We start from the raw sequence: 16,038 nt of genomic DNA, 5'->3' as shown, positions 1-16,038 counted from the left end.
TTCACACATTCTCCTTTAAAGCTCTAGCTTGGTCTTTTTGAAAGACTATATCTAAGTATGTCGGTTTAAGGCATAGGCCAATGAGGCCTATGTCTAAGGTCCCCTAAAAGGGGGTTCTAATAATTTTTTTTACCAAATTCAATAATAAAAATATTTTAATATTAAAAATATTTTTTATCCAAAAAGGGCTCAATAAATTTCTAATAATAAATATTTTAGTATTAAAAAGGGACTTTAATAAAATTTTTATAATTTTTAAAGGGACTCTAAATTTTAAATGGCTCATGACCCCCAACTTTCGTGGGCCCGCTTTGTATTCAAGATAGATTTTCAATAGTAGAATATAAGAGAATTGGATGAAAATGAATAGATTGAAATGATTTTTTTTTTTTGTTTGGAAGAATTATGGAAACGGAGAAAATGAAATATTATTAAAAATAAAAATATCAATTTTATTCCTATAGTATACATAAAAAAATATTTTTTTAATAAAAGTAACGGAAATAGAGTTCTACTTATATATAAGACTTTTTTTTTTATTATATATTATCTTTCAATTTAGAAAGGTCAAAAATAATAATTTAAAAAAAATTGAATATAAAACGATTCTACTTGATCTATTTCATTGTTAATAAGTAGGATAATTTTTTTTTATATTCTTTATTATTTAATTATTTTTCATTTTATTAGTCTCATCTAAACACACAGAAATAGAAAAAGAATAGATGGGATAGGAATGAAAGAAAAACATAATCTTATGGTTTGGTAATTTTAAATTTAATAGATTTTTTTAAGGTTGAAATTTGCTTTTAATTTAAATACACATTACACACTCTTAAAAGAGTATTAATGATCAATTATTGGTTAATGTTGCATTATTCTCTTAAATAAATAAATAAAATATTTTACTTTATTGATTTTTAATCTCATACTCTCCCAAGAAAAGGACAAAATATTTTTTATTTTACTCTTTAACATTTTCATTTCATTCCATTCCTTTTCAATTTTATTGAATTGGGTTATTAATTCTCTAAAAGTTATTCCCATGGATCTAAAGTCAGAAATAAATAATAATAATTTGTATTTGATTTGATTATTGAATAAATCATAAGACATAAGCAAGCAAATTATTTTCTTAAAGCAAACAGACGACAAACACAAAACCCAAATATCTGTCTTTAAACAGTAAATTCAGCTGCACACGTGTTCCATTTAGGAACTAGTGGCAGAGGAGGTTAACATCTTCACTTAATATCTAGAATCTAAGCACTGACGCAGACACGGAACCATCTGTTCACATTCGGATTCTTCTTTCTCTCTCCCTCTCTCCCTCCCTCCGTTGTCTTGTCGATGGTTCCGGTTGGAAGATTTGAAACCCTAAACCCCTGATTCTGCTGCCAAGAAACTTCCAATTTGGCGAACAATGCGACACAAAGCACTGGATTCGCGGCGCGCGATAGAGTCGTGCGCGTTCCAGCTCCACAGTTGGAGACCCTTTCAGCTCCCAAACGCGCCCAAGGCCCTAGATTCTGAACCCTCAAAACCCTACTATTCTGCCTCCACCGCCGCCACTGCTGCTTCCGCCTATGGCGTCCACTCCAAGAGGCCGTGCCTCTCCGATCGGACGACGTCGTTCCCCATCGACGCCCTCGACATGACGAAGCTGACCTTGTTCGACGACGATCGCTCGATCTCGTCCCACAAGCGCGACAGTCTCCACTGGATCGCCCGCAAGAGGCGCCGCCGGGGCTCGCGATCCGTGTCCGGCCGAAGCAGCGACCGGAGTGGGAACCGGCGGCGGTGCTGCTCCGTGGGGGCTTCGGCTGCTTACGCCACGTGTTCGGATTTCCCGATGGCGGTGGGCACGGATTCGAGCGGGGAGTTGTTCTTGAATGGGGACGCCAATTGGGCTTCCGATGTGAGCGAGGCGGCCAAGAATTTGAGGAGAGAGAAAGATGGCGGATGTGGGGAAAGAGAGAGTTTGATTTGTGGGATTCCGCAAATTGGGAATTTTGATAGTCAGGGGAATGAATCGGGATATGGAAGTGAACCGGGATATAGGGGAGATGCCGAATTTGGTTATGGTGATGAAGTGGATGAAGAGGAGGACGATCAAAGACTTCTGTTCTGGGGAGACAGATTGGGAGGTAAGACTTGTCTTGCAGTGTATGCTTTGGAATTTCATTTGCTCGATTTGAATTGCATGGCATATATTAATATTTTATACGTACGTAATCCTAATCTAGCTTCATATCTTTGTGCAATTAGGTTCTACTTGGCAATATGGTGAGTGAAAGTATTCACTGCTCACAGTGTTTTTTTTTTTTTTTGGGAAATAGAATACGCACTAAACATCTGCGCTTAGTTGAAGTATGTGGAATGGATGCCGAGGCAGCATTATATAACGAGTGTGCTGAGGGTAATCCTTGGGTTAGTTTGAAACTGTCCAAGAATTATAACAGTAGTGAATTCTTGGATTAGTTCGACCCAGTCCAAGAATTATGCAAAGCGTGATTCTAGAAACATAAAGCTTAGATAAGAACAGAAAATTAGGCAAATAGGATGGTTTGATGGACAAATAAGGGAGAGATGAAGGCAGTATAGAGGCCTAACTTGAGGATTCTGTAAACCAAAATTGCGTCATAACACAGCTTAAGCAGCTATATGAGTCTTTTATAAACAGGTTCCGATTCGGTTAGTTATATGAAAAATGTCAAATAAATCGTGAAGATGGACGTGTCATACCAGTAGGCAAGTCCATCCCATCCACATGGGTTGCCATTTCAAGTGAGATATCTAGCCATCCTCTTAAGCATGTTAAAGGCGTGGAACATAAACATTTTAATTTGCACCTAGCTCTAGCCTTAATGTCACACACGTCCAAGCATTGCTTAAGTGGCAATATGTTATAGAATCATGGTCCGTCCCTTTGAGCCTTAAGCCTACTAAAGTTGACTGGATGACAGTTCTGGTTGTGGCAGCATCAACTGTTGGCTTTAAGTGGGATGCCTGAAATTCTTGACACATTGATTGCCAAACACTTTTTTTGGGAAAGCCTGATTCTTTTAATTTAAAAAAAAAATTCAGAGCATCTTTGTTCCTTTCTTTTAAATAACTAATGAATATAATAAAAGAACGTGATGATGTTGGTCTTGATACTATGTCCAAATTAACATGCTAAATTCTTGTACATTAAGCTAGGATGTGGATTTCCTTTTTATTTGTTTTTGATATAGTCATATACGCCTATCAACATGGTCTTGGATGCAATGCCCCTTTGTTACTGAAACTTGAGCATGAAATTGAGTTTATTTTCTGTCAGGTACTTGAATCAAATCTAGACATAATGTTATGAACCAGATGGCTATGACTCACATATTTGTATTGCTTTGTTTTTCATCTATTCAAGGGCCAAGTCCGCTTGTCTCAGTTTCCAAATAAATAGAAAATAGGGGTGGGGGGCTATTGAGAAGGATTAACAAAAAACTAATGAAAGCATAGCTAGGAAGTGAATAGTGAAAGAAATCAGCAGTCTCATATGCATCGGCATCTTATCATAAAAGCAAAATCAGAGCTGGATTTATTTCTTCACTAGGTCACTGGAGTCCTTTGATGGCGCTTTTTAACTTTGATGAGAGCTGTATTGACATTTATCCCATTGTCAGCCTTAGAATGGAGAGATGGTACTTGCTACCACCATCATTTCCCAGCTAATTAGTCTAGTTATGCCCGATTCTTCAACCATGTTTGCCTTATGTTTCTTGCATTGATGTTAACCAGGCACAGGTTCTAAGATGGAGATGGTTGGCGAGAACACATTACAAAAGGCCCATCACAGATGTCGGCGTAAGAAACATGATGTGAGGATGATTGATCCCCTTCCGTGAAGGCCATGGACAAAGTTGTCAATTTCTTGTATCTTGAAGCTTTTACATTTCGCCAAGGAAGGAAGGTTGGTTCCTGGAACTGCCATGGGTCTACGCCTACAGCTTGAGATTGTACTGTAATGTCGTGGGTTGTGGGCAGCCATTTCATTAGCCGATGCCAAAATGTTTCCAAGCTCGAGTGTAACCTTTCGTTGTTTTTCCAGAGGAACATTGTTAACCGAGGTTGCTTGCTGGGACAGGGGGTGGAGTAGAATGCTGTTGTGGTGCAACACTCTAGAGTAGTAGACTAGCATTGTTCGTTGCTCTACAAAATGAGTTTTGCGAGTGCAAATGCTGCTGCGGTGCTTCATTTTAAGAAACTGTCTTTGAACTTTCTTCATTGTATAGAAGAATGTCTCCAGTGCACCAAACTGTGTTTCATCTTCTTGTATAATGTAATGGTATTTTTATAACTGAGTCAGAGTGTGGGTTTGTTTAAATATAAACATAAAGTTGTTACTATAAGAAGTATCAGTTTGTCAATTGTTACTCTTCGGAGGACACACTGAGATCATGATTAATCAAATTAAACAGTAATTTCCGCCAAACGTTTATGAATTTTCTCTTCATTTTAGCCCAACCTAAAAGTAACATTTTTTTTTTCCATTCAGCCCACTGATTCAAATTCAGAACGTAGCTCCATCAGAAAGGTCAGAAACATTTTTTTTTCTTAATTTTTACTATAGATATTAATGAGCCAGTGGTGTAAAACGACGTCGTCACGGTAGCTGATGCTTGCTTCCTCGCATATAAAACCCCCGAGAAATTGGGGCGTGCAGTCGAGTCCTGGGAAGGAGAGATTGCAATGGCAATGGAGGCACTGTGTGCGTACAGGGGGCTGCTGAGAGCGACAAGGAAGACGTTTAAAGGGGACACGCTGATGCTGAAAGAGTCTGCGGCCGAGGTCCGGAAGAAATTCGAGGACAACCGCCACGTCACCTCCGATGCCGAGATCCGGCGACTCCTCGACGAGGCTCGCCAGGCCTCCGATTTCATTTCCACCATGATCGTCCAGGCCAAACTCAATTCCCGTGGCGGTTACGGTATTAATAATAATGATCTCTCCCTCTCTCCATTCCGTCTTCCGCTTTTACTTCATCGGAATTTTGCTGTGCACGCGCACCTTCTGTTTGCTTAATTGTCCCTGCTTTTCAATCTCCCCGTATGCTTCGTTATTAAAAACGATGGGCTCCGAGATTTATGGTGGTCACTGAACAATCTTAGTTGATGGTCTCAGTTTGCTGGAGAAAATTGGGCATTGATGCTTTTGTCAATATCATTTGTTGGGCGTTCGAGCATTAACAAAAGTAACTTCGTTTTGAATGAGGATATATTTCTAGCAAGACATTAGTAGCATCGCTGTTACATTTCAAAAGATGAAAAGATAGTATTTAGAGTGTGCAACTGGTTTGCAAATATATTTCGTGGTGACAATGACAATTTTTGGACCGGTGGTTTGCACTAATTAGCTTGTAGAGTCACGTCTGTCTTATAAAATTTCATTCATAACATGTAATATCCCAACTTGCCAAATATAACTTGTATTACAAATTTTTAAGATTACTGTTTTGATTTCCCCAAAATATGATTGTCCATGAATCAACATGATTTTGTATATCTTAGATATGCGATGACTACTACAGCTACATTACTACTAGAAGTAAGCACGAAATACAAACATTTAATTAATTATGACAGGCATATATATGCTGATGTCAATGGCAGTTTGTAAATACAAGAAACTTGCTATCGTGCTAAAAGTTATCAGCTGAGGCAATGGGCAAACAATTGTTTCTCGCACGGTTTGTCCATTGCGCATTTGGTTGATATTCTTGGAGTCAATGCCCACAACATCACATAATTTGCAGTCACCACCTTGTTGATTGGGGCTTGTAGCCTTGATAGCATGTTACATCGATGCCTTCCAAACTTTGTCCCAGCTATCTGATTGCTCAAATTTCTGGACTCAAGTTAATGTTTTTGAGTTCGGTAACTGCACTTTTTCACTGAGAAAAATGTATTGGTTGATGATAGACAGTATTACTCCTTTATTATGCATGATATGATTACGTCTATGGTGCTGAGTATATTTCTGTTGATGTGGGTACCTATTCCTTTTGCTTCAAACGTATTTGCAGAGGTGAAGCCAGCTAAAGAGCATGCGGGAGCAACACTAGAGATTCCTTCAGAGGAGGTTCTTAAAAAGTCTGTATAAGGAGAGGGTCCATGGGCAGAAATGCAAGACATTATCAGCGGTTTTGATGTTTCATCTGTCTCAACTTTTCTTTGTTAATGCCATAAAAGATGCTAGTGAATTTCTACACTTCTAGAAATTATTGAAACTGTACCTTTTGTAGTTCAATTAAGAATTTGTCCTTTTGATCAAATGACAGTTGCATAAACTTAAAAAGTAAACTGGGGTCATATTTTGTTCTATTGCAAATTTGCAATCTAGAAATCACGTCCTGAGTTAAATTGCCCTTAAATTAACCGAAAACTATTTTCAACTTATTTGCTTATGACAATTATCTTTATTCACCACTATCTTTATTCAATTGATCTTTTTTCTCCTGCTAGAGAGTTGTGTTAAAGAAGAGCATCCATCATAAAATTTTGCAATATTGCTTTTCTGCATTGGTTTGCTATATTATTATGAAAGCGGTGTTACTGATCTTAACTAGGTTAAAGATAAAATGAGAGATTAAATGAGGTTGATGTTTATGATGATTCAACTCCTCCCTGATTCACTTTTAGAAGCCAGAAAATTCAAGATATTTGGAAGGCCACCCAGAAAATATTACTTGACAGCTCAATTTTAACCACTGCAGATGGCATTTTTTTTTTCTGGTTGTTGCCTAACATAGGTTAATGTGGCTAAAAAACCACGATAACAACTGCTTTCCCGAGCAACGTTCGTTCATGTAACCTTGTGTCAGAATAATAGTAATGTGTCTGCAAAAGGGTGCAACCAGGGGTGAAAATGTTTCAGAAAGAGCATCCTCACTCTTGATATGATTGGAAATTGAACACAGAATTAACTTACATAGGGGAGCGAGTGGGTTTATAAGCCAAGGAAGAAGAAATCATTTCAAGATCTAGGTATCTAGTACATATTACTACAAGCACCCATTAAGGAGATAAAACTGATTTGCCAGTAACCAAACTCGGCAATTCTATGAAGAGACTTCATTTATGGAAATTAGGTGTAACTGAAAACTTGCTTGTAGCATCTCAGAATGCCTTAAATACACCACAGAGTTGGTTTCTTTCGCTCCTGGGGATACAATCTCACTGGTTGAATCAACAGTAAACCCCTGGGAGGGCAGTCGTAAAATTCCTTGCAGAAAGGCCAAGTTCTACTACCAAAGAAAATTTAAAGCAAGATACTTTGAAAAAAGTAGTACTTTTCTTAGGATTAAACCTATACCTCATTTTCCTTTAAAATGCAAACAAAAAAGGAAACATAAGAGAAAATTGTTCCAACACTCAAGAGTTGGACTGCCTCCTAAGTCCCATCACCAAATAAAATTGCTGGAAGCTAATCTTCTACCATATCTTCCTGCTCTTCCCCTTCCCCTTCTGCTCCTTCTTCTTCTAAGTCTTCCTCTTCCTCTATTGCCTGGTTTTTCTCGGCATGATTTCCTGAAAAGGGACAGGAAACAAGAGTTAGGTGCAGCAAACAGGAACGCTTAAAAGAGTGCACGAATCAAAAAGTTTACACCAAGTTGTTACAAGAGATCACATAAAAGAAGGGCAGATTTAAGCGCCATTTAAGGGAATCTTGCTCCTAAGGGCCAACAGATATCTCCAAAATGTATCTGATGATCACCAGCAATTTACACAGTAAAATCTAAGAAAAGTAAAAAGAGAAGCATGTGCATCTAAAAACCATGGTCCATGGCTACAGACCTGCCAAATGTATACTAGAGATAACAAAGCAGCCAACACAATAATTTCAAAAAAGAATTAAGTAAATAAAGACTAGCCATAGAAAAGCATAATACCAAATACCATATATTTTTATATATGCGTAATAATACTGATAATTTCCATACTTTTCATGTCATACAACATACTAATCCCACTAGGTGTAGTTTTATTTAACATTTGATGAGTACATCCATATATCAAGGTAGTAAACAATCATTTTTCTAATTCTATGCATTTGGGGGGGGGGGGGGGGCAAAAAAACTTGAAATATCCATCTAGAAAAATCAGATATTTGTTTTTGCTAGAAAAATCAGATATTTTTTTTTGCTAGAAAAATCAGATTTTTAGCTTTAGAATTATTGGAGTTAGAAAACCAAACACGGGGAACTTAATAGGGGTATAAATCCATAGTTAAATAATTAATCATGGGATTGTCAGTTATATTCTCCAAATTTACAATGTGTTGTGTGTACATTAGGTAACATGTCCAAAGAATTCCAGTTGTAGATAAATTAAAAAACGAACATGTCGAAAGCATCTAATGAGTGTCAACAGTATCCTGCACAGGCATCACATCTTGGAAGTCTGCATACTTCTTATCAGGCATTTAAGTCAATGAAATGGCCAGATGTAAACAAATTCAAACTAGACAAGTTTTAATGGGACCCCACATCCCAAACCTATATTTTTTAGTTCAAACTCAAGCCCAAATAAAATCTCATATGCCTACATATGTACCCAAGCCCACCAGATATCACAAGATATTACTGGATCGTCGAAAATATGCCCCAGTTGACCAGAACATCATGGTTCACAACAATAAGATCATTACCATGGACCTACTGTACTTCAAATATGATCTCATGGATTTCCTTGTCTTTTCCACCAAAGTGAAGGATGAAGCAGATATAACTTACCGTATTCACTAAATATAACTCCACCAGCACACAATCCTTCTTCAATCTTGATGAGCTGAAGAGTCATCCTGGGTCCAATCTCCTGAAGCTTGACAGCACTTTTAGTGGAAGCTCGATTTACTCTACCAAGATCACTTGCTAGACTTACAGTTGCTGCCTCATCATCTGCTTCACTTTCTGATCCGTAACCAGCCCTTCCAAATACAAAAGCAAGATAGAGAACAAAAATATTATCAAGAGGAACAATTCAGTAGCATCTCAGCCATCAAATTGAAGCATCTAAATTTTTTTTCTTTGCCTGCGTATCTATGTCAACCAATTTCCAGTCTTTTATTTTTCCTTTCCTCATTATCAACTATAGAAAAAACCAACCTTCAAGGCATAAGGAAACAATTCAAACCCTCAATATAAACACGTTTGCCTACTACACAAGAGAGGTCAACATCCATAATCTAACAAAACTTAAGAATTAGTTGACCAGAGTACAGTAGAATTAGAAGTTTACATTAATTTTGTAGAAAACACTTATGGCCTCACAGGTTATATTTTCAACTTAACACCGTATTAATTAGGATAACACAATTATACATCCAATTTAACTTGACATTTGATGACCATTCATGGAATAAATCTAGGGCACTGGATGAGAAAAAAACAAAAGTAAAGTAGAACTAACCCATAATATCAGATATATAACAGTTTAAGTTCAAATTGAATGTCAATTTAATGTACAGTTCACTTCCTTGAATATTTAAGGGAGAGAGGGGCATACTTGGTAACAAAGTCACTCACGTCTTGAAGACTTCTTAAGTCAGGCACTTGATGGTTCTGCACAAACTTTCTGATTCTCCGTGAGACACCAACAGGTTGCAAACGGATCGAATAATGCCGAAAGTCAATCAACTTTGTCTCTTTATTATAATTTAGCAACACAATTCTCTGGCATGAAGAAAGGTTGACCTGCAAAACAAGTGATGTAAGAGAAAGGCAATAACCAAGCAAATACAAGCATCTAGTGTTACTTTTTCAGCACTCACTGTGTTGATATCAATGGCTGGAAAGATGTTCTGAAACATAACAGTTGTGAGCTTCAGGTGTTGTTCTCCAGTTCCAAAACCAGAAAGAACAATCTGGCAAAAGCGAATTCAAAAATTGAGCAAGTTACCAAATAAAAATAAGAAGAAAACATTTCTATGACTTGTTGATGCCAACTGCATATTGTACATTTAAATAAGAGGTGAAATGTACATGTATAACAGTTCATGGTATGCAAATGACGTGAAGTATTTATCATACTGGCAAATTGGTAAAAAAGCAAATAGCATGGCCCAAAGAAATATCTAACATGGATTTTTACCGAAAGTAATCAAAAGCTGGACTCTACAATACCACTTAGCAAAATGCACAATAATTGGAGAGTCCAGAACACATAGATGTTGTGTAAACTAAGTTAAGCTAGGAATCGCTTGAAGCAGGAATGTATAGAGATCGTGTAATGCAGCACACGCATATGAATGGATACTGTGTTACAGGCATAAATCACTTGAAACTTGCAACAGTGCAGAGACCAAATAATGCACCACACACATGCATGCATATCCATGGATGCTGCGTTATATGCATTCTCAGAAAGCTACCAAGGGTGAGTTCTTGAAAAGATCTTGAGGACATCTAGGGCGCACTTGAGATTGAGCAATATCAACTGCCAATGAGTACTCATTTATTTTAAATGTTAGTGTTGGCCCTTGTGGAGTCCTGGCAACCTTCAAGTAAGGTGCCGTTTCAGTCTTTGATAACATGAGGAAATGTGTAACACCCATCGGTCCTGCAATGTTCAGGAAGTCTTTGAGATTGTTTCTTTTCTTTTCCTGTGATAGTAAGAAAACAAATAAGTTAATCAATTCCCAAAAAAGAATGTCCTACAAATATTAATTGCATTCATAAAAAACATAGCAAGCTAAGTCAAGAGCTTGTAGGAGAGTGCTCATGTTATAGCTCATACAAGAATCATGGATTATCATGAAACAATCCCTCTTAAATCCGTACAAACAAAGAACAAGAGGAGACTTAAACTAATTGAGAAAGAAATCCATTTACTTCTTTGAACTCATCTATCTACCTCACATGGATTCTAAGAATGGGATTTCAAAGTGAGTGGTTGACTTTAAATGAACCTGCCATAATTGGATCATCCAAATGTGTCCACAAGATGTTGATATTCTCAACAATCAGGCCAAATGAAATCTACCTCAAGGCAGCAGTGGTTTTTTTTTTTTTTTTTTTTTTTTAAAAAGATACCCTAAAAATTACACCAATTCCACATCTCAAAAATTAAGTAATGTTGCCAGGAACTACTGGAAGTTGTTTTAGTCACTTTCTTCAGCCCCATGAAAGAACAGAATGGGAAAATTACAAGATTCATATAGAAGAGTAAAGCCACAAAAAGTCATTACCTTAAGCTTAAGGGCTGTAAACGGAAGCATCAACTTTCTCAAGTCAATCTGCAATTGTCTAAGAGAACCGGGCAACTTCCCCCTTGAAAAGACAAAGCTTTTTGGGATTTTCTCACCTGTGATCTGATCAACACTTGTCTGCTTCCTCTTCACAACTGGCTTTACAAATGCCTTCTTCTTCTTCTGATTCAATTCATGTTAGATGTTAAAAGTTAAGACATGCCAACAACAACACTAGATTAATAGCGCATTTGGTCACAAAGAAGAGGAAAAGAATAAAACAAAAACCTAGGATGATAACATGGCTGGGAGGCTCAAATTTTCTCACTTTCTTTTGATTGTGTTGGTTTTCCCAAGAAACTGAACAGTTGTAAATCACCATAAGAAAGATAAATTATCCATCACTTACATTACAAAAACGTGCCATCGTCTCAATGGATGTTCCAGAGCCCTAATTCAACCGAGTGAGACTGGAAAAAGAATGATAATGAGATTTGGATCACATTATAGAGTTAAATAAAATTTTGAATTGGATACAACCTACATGTACTTACAGACACACACAAAAAAATCGGGAAGTAGTAATAATAGCTGAACAATGAATTGGAGTGCAGGTTTTCAGACCCTCACCCTACTGGTCTTGTCTATAAATGTGCATGAAGGGTAATTTGCAACCCAGTTCTCAGTGCAGTGCAGTGGATTGGACAGATATCTAGTTTAACTCAACCTTCATTTTCAATCCGAAGAGATTTAAGGCTTTCCAGAACTGGACAGGACAGTTTTGCAGCCACTCCATAGCTAGTTTGGTTTTGTTCAACTGTTATGAGAGAGCTAATTCCTAAATTGTCAAACAGTAAATGTCCCCAAGACTATCATAGTTGTTTTCAGCAGCAGCATCAGTTAGATTAATGCATTAAAAAGAATGTCATCCTGCCATGAATTCCACCAACTACAAGATATAAGATACAAAACTATTTATCTAAAGTTTGCATGGTCATCTATTCATTCAGAAAGTTCATCTGCAGATAAAGAACATTTATACAAAAGAAAAGGCGAGGACACAGCAATAGGCAGATGTGTGTGTAGAGAGAGAATAAAAATCCGTGAATTATTAGACAGTACACCAGATAGATATTTAAAAAAGAGACATATAGATGAAGAAATATACCTTGTGGAGGACTTGATGTGAGCATGCAAAAGCACCGAGGGTAAAATATTATGGGGACATAGACGTACGAAGTGATTAGACAAAGCTGAGTTCGTGAATCGGATGGCACTGGGCAATCAGATTTCCATGAGGCCGGTGACGAAAGAGAGAGAAATTTCCAACAGATTGGGGTTCGAATATGCAGAATGAGATGACAAGAAGGTTGCTCTTCCCTTCTTCATCCTCTCTCAAAATTCTCAACTCGAAACTTTAGGGCTTTATCATAGAAGTTCAAAGTTCAAATGGGCCATTCGATTGCTCAGTGCCATCTGATTCATGAACTCGGCTTCGTCTGATCACTCCGTACATCTATGTCTTTCTTAATATTTTACACTCGGTGCTTCTGCAAACTCACATCAATTCCTCCACAAGGTATATTTCTCCATCTATATTGTTGAGTGAATGATTGAATACTAAGCACACAATAACTCACACACTGTCTCGAAAACAGAAAGAAATGAGAGACAAAAGGGTTTATCGTGGTTCGGACTTTGAATGAATCAAAGTCCTACATCCAAATTGAGGGCAATACCACAGAATCCACTATCAAACAGATCAGTACACACACACAAAGCCTTCTCACACAGCCTTTCCTCACAGAGATTACAAAGTTTAATAACCTAGGCTTTTCTCTCTATCGTGCACATGAAAAACTGAAGGAAAGAAATGACAGAAACATAGTTGGCCCCTCTATTTATAGAGGATAGAGGAGGCAGTAATTACAAGACATAAAAGAAAACAAAAATTCAGTACTAACCGTTACATGGTTAGTTACCGTTACAAAAAATTAAAACATAACTTCTAATTTCTTTAATGCCTTTATTCTAATTTTAAGTGTTAGAATGTTGTCTCGAGAAATCCAAAATATATGCAGTAAGAATGCATCGGAATTTAGAGGGCATAGATAGGCGGGTTCCTGCTTGTATTTATAATTAAAGTAGGGGGTCCAGTGTCCAAAAACGCGCTAGGCGCTAATCAGGCGGTAGGCTGGCGCCTAGCGCCTAGGCAGGGCCTAGGCGACGACTAGATCAACAGCAAGCTTGTTGCTGCAGCAAGGAGCAACCAGCAAGTTGTTACAGCGAGCAGCAAGCAGCTACAACATGCAGCAAGGAGTAGCAAGCAGTAACGCAACAGACGAGATCAGAGGAAGATGGATACATACCGAAGGAAAATGAGATTGGGGACGAGAGATGATAGCCAACAGATGAGATCGACGGTGGCGGCGAACGACCAAGAGACGAGATCAACAGCGAGAGAGAGAGAGAGAGAGAGAGAGAGAGAGGACCCGCGATGAACGACTAGAGACAGAAAAGGAAGGGGGTAATAGGTTTGCCCAAGACGCGCATGACCTAGGCGACCCTGGCCGCGCGCGACCTAGGTGGTTTGGCGCCGCCTGGGCGGCCTAGGCACCGCCGTGGCCCGATTAATCGAGCCTGACAACTAGGGGTGCCAAGCAACCCTTAATCGCCGCGGCTAGTGGTCGCCTAACGCTTAGGTGGCCACCTAGGCCGAATTTTTGAACACTGGGGGGGTCAAAACCGGTAATGTCTATACTGATTATAAGATTATTCTATAAATAGAACAGTGATCTAGGCATAAAAGATGTATCATTCTCACGAGAAAGTAGAAGCGAAAAGGTTATGTGATAGAATAGTCTTTGTAATCTTGAAGGCTTGTAATTGTGAGGGTTTGTAATGATCGCATTCTGATAATCAAAGGAAGGCTGCTCTTGGGAGGTTTTAGAGGCTGGATGTAGGATTGCATATTGCAATCTGAATCTGGATAAATCTATTGTCTCATGTTTATGGTTTGCGTTTCTTGTTTGTTTCATTATGTTCTGTTTTGATTACATTTATTTTCTGTTGTGATGTTTGTGTCCAAACCGAGAGGATTGTGAGAGTGTCCAAGAGTGAACATATTTGTTGGTTCATAGGGTGTTTTCTTGGATTTCTAGGGCTCCCAATTTTAACATTAAGACTTAATTTGTGCAAACTTCAACATATATGTCTCTTTTTACAAATTTGTCTAGTGTACTATCTAATATTTCATGGGTTTTTATACTCTTTCTCTCTCTCTACCTACACACACATCCGCCAATTGTTGCATCCTAGCCTTTTCTTATATATATTCTTTATGTGTAGTCGACAGGGGCGGATCCAGGAATTTAGGTTGGGGGGGGGGGGGGGGGGCTGAAATTTTAAAATGTTAATGCAATAAAATTCTTATATAATTAAAAAGTCAATACAACAAATTTTAATTAAACTTGAGCTTGGCGAGGTACTTTCAATACAAGAAGACCATTGACATTCAGAATTTGAAGATGGACAAATTTCAATTTCAGGAGATAAACTTGAAAGAATTGGTGTAAATTCACTAGATTGATTTTGCACATTATCAGTTGAAGTACTTTCACTAGTATGATGATCTCTCTTTCTGAAAAAAGATAATAATGTTTTTCCTTTCTTTGCAGAAGGTGGTTGTTCCATTCTAAATTCTAAGATATACAAACAAAAAATAACATAATTCAATAATCGAACAATTAAAATATTTAACTCAAGATTTGAGGCAAATGCAAGGCCAATATAACAAATTAACAATTGACAATTGTATTCCTAATACTAACTGAATGCAGCAATCAAACAGCCAACTCCAAGCAGACACAAAATTAGCAAAAAAAAATCACTTATAACTTGCTCAAAAAAGACAGCAGCTTCAACGAATCAATCAACAACAAAGTTGAAACCCACAAACAAATTGAAACAATTTATTTTACTTGTTAAGCAGAGGCAGAGGCAAAAAAAAAAAAAAATTACCTAGCTCTCAATCGAATGAAGCAAGGCAGCGAGCAAGGGCAAGGCCGAGAGGCAGAGCAGAGGGCGTCGGGGCGAGCAAGAGGGCGAGACGCCGAGAGCCGAGACCCGAGAGGCAGCGTCGCAAAAGCTAGGGCCGGCGAGAGCGAGAAAGGTCGAGCGAGAGCAAGAGAAAAGGGCGAGCGAGAGCAAGAGAGGCAGAGAGCGAGGGCAAGCGACAGGCGAGAGCAAGAGGGGCCGAGGGCGAGCGCTAGCAAGAGAGATGAAGAGAGCGAGGGGCCGAGGGCGAGCGCGAGCAAGAGAGATGCAGAGAGCGAGGGCCAGCGCGAGCAGACGCCGGACGAGAAAGAGAGAGGAGGCAGAGAGCGAGAGGCGGCGAGGGTGAGAGAGAGCGAGAGTGAGGTCGGGAGAGGAAGAAGAAGTGGAGAAGAGAAGGGTTTTCAGAGGGGGGGCTGGGGGTGGGCTGGGGTCAAACAATGGCAAATTTAAGCCCACCTAATTCAATTTTCTCGTGGAAGCCCAGGTAACTCACGCGTAAATCCGCTGTGTAGATGAACTTTCTGAATGAATAGATGACCATGCAGACTTCAGATAAATAGTTTTGTATCTTTTATCTTGTAGTTGGTGGATTAGGAGACTCTTCCATGTCATTCAGAATAAATTCAGGACCCATGATATCCATTACCATTGTGCTGTATGTGTTTGATGATTCACCCCCAAACCCAAAAGTAGATTGTCGATATAGATCATCAACGTTATGGCCCCTATTTTCCCCTTCCTATGTGTCCCTATGTA

At 38.5% G+C, this 16,038-nt stretch overlaps 3 protein-coding genes across 3 annotated transcripts; 2 read left to right on the top strand and 1 right to left on the bottom strand.

Annotated features, from left to right (window-relative positions):
* Positions 1 to 1,264: 1,264 nt before the first annotated feature.
* On the top strand, positions 1,265 to 4,409 carry LOC127790175 (uncharacterized). The gene is made up of 2 exons (XM_052319476.1): positions 1,265 to 2,147; positions 3,781 to 4,409. The coding sequence occupies exons 1-2, from the start codon at positions 1,424 to 1,426 to the stop codon at positions 3,885 to 3,887; spliced, it is 831 nt and encodes a 276-aa protein (XP_052175436.1). The 5' UTR covers positions 1,265 to 1,423; the 3' UTR covers positions 3,888 to 4,409.
* A 286-nt stretch (positions 4,410 to 4,695) lies between these two features.
* LOC127790181 (mitochondrial zinc maintenance protein 1, mitochondrial) lies at positions 4,696 to 6,341 on the top strand. The gene is made up of 2 exons (XM_052319484.1): positions 4,696 to 4,969; positions 6,065 to 6,341. The coding sequence occupies exons 1-2, from the start codon at positions 4,732 to 4,734 to the stop codon at positions 6,139 to 6,141; spliced, it is 315 nt and encodes a 104-aa protein (XP_052175444.1). The 5' UTR covers positions 4,696 to 4,731; the 3' UTR covers positions 6,142 to 6,341.
* Positions 6,342 to 6,907: 566 nt separating this feature from the next.
* Positions 6,908 to 15,717, bottom strand: LOC127810339 (peter Pan-like protein). Its single transcript, XM_052349770.1, has 8 exons — positions 15,247 to 15,717; positions 11,636 to 11,696; positions 11,227 to 11,409; positions 10,411 to 10,641; positions 9,811 to 9,903; positions 9,546 to 9,733; positions 8,774 to 8,967; positions 6,908 to 7,568 (listed from the first exon to the last, which is right to left on the bottom strand). Exons 2-8 carry the CDS (start codon positions 11,651 to 11,653, stop codon positions 7,465 to 7,467), a joined length of 1,011 nt encoding a protein of 336 aa, XP_052205730.1. The 5' UTR covers positions 11,654 to 11,696; positions 15,247 to 15,717; the 3' UTR covers positions 6,908 to 7,464.
* Between the last annotated feature and the right edge of the window lie 321 nt (positions 15,718 to 16,038).

Source organism: Diospyros lotus, chromosome 1 (genome assembly GCF_014633365.1).
Source record: "Diospyros lotus cultivar Yz01 chromosome 1, ASM1463336v1, whole genome shotgun sequence".
NCBI classification, from domain to species: Eukaryota; Viridiplantae; Streptophyta; class Magnoliopsida; order Ericales; family Ebenaceae; genus Diospyros; species Diospyros lotus.
This window is presented reverse-complemented; position numbering and strand designations above follow the sequence as displayed.

What these genes read in the sequence shown, in the direction of transcription:
- LOC127790175 (XM_052319476.1), top strand. Translation starts at nt 1,424, where the DNA reads ATGCGACACAAAGCACTGGATTCGCGGCGCGCGATAGAGTCGTGCGCG. An exon ending in CTGGGGAGACAGATTGGGAG is followed by an intron (nt 2,148 to 3,780) that starts GTAAGACTTGTC and finishes GATGTTAACCAG; the next exon opens with GCACAGGTTCTAAGATGGAG.
- LOC127790181 (XM_052319484.1), top strand. Translation starts at nt 4,732, where the DNA reads ATGGCAATGGAGGCACTGTGTGCGTACAGGGGGCTGCTGAGAGCGACA. An exon ending in CAATTCCCGTGGCGGTTACG is followed by an intron (nt 4,970 to 6,064) that starts GTATTAATAATA and finishes ACGTATTTGCAG; the next exon opens with AGGTGAAGCCAGCTAAAGAG.
- LOC127810339 (XM_052349770.1), bottom strand. An exon ending in TTACAGCCCTTAAGCTTAAG is followed by an intron (nt 10,642 to 11,226) that starts GTAATGACTTTT and finishes TTACTATCACAG; the next exon opens with GAAAAGAAAAGAAACAATCT. An exon ending in AGTTATATTTAGTGAATACG is followed by an intron (nt 7,569 to 8,773) that starts GTAAGTTATATC and finishes GTCCCTTTTCAG; the next exon opens with GAAATCATGCCGAGAAAAAC.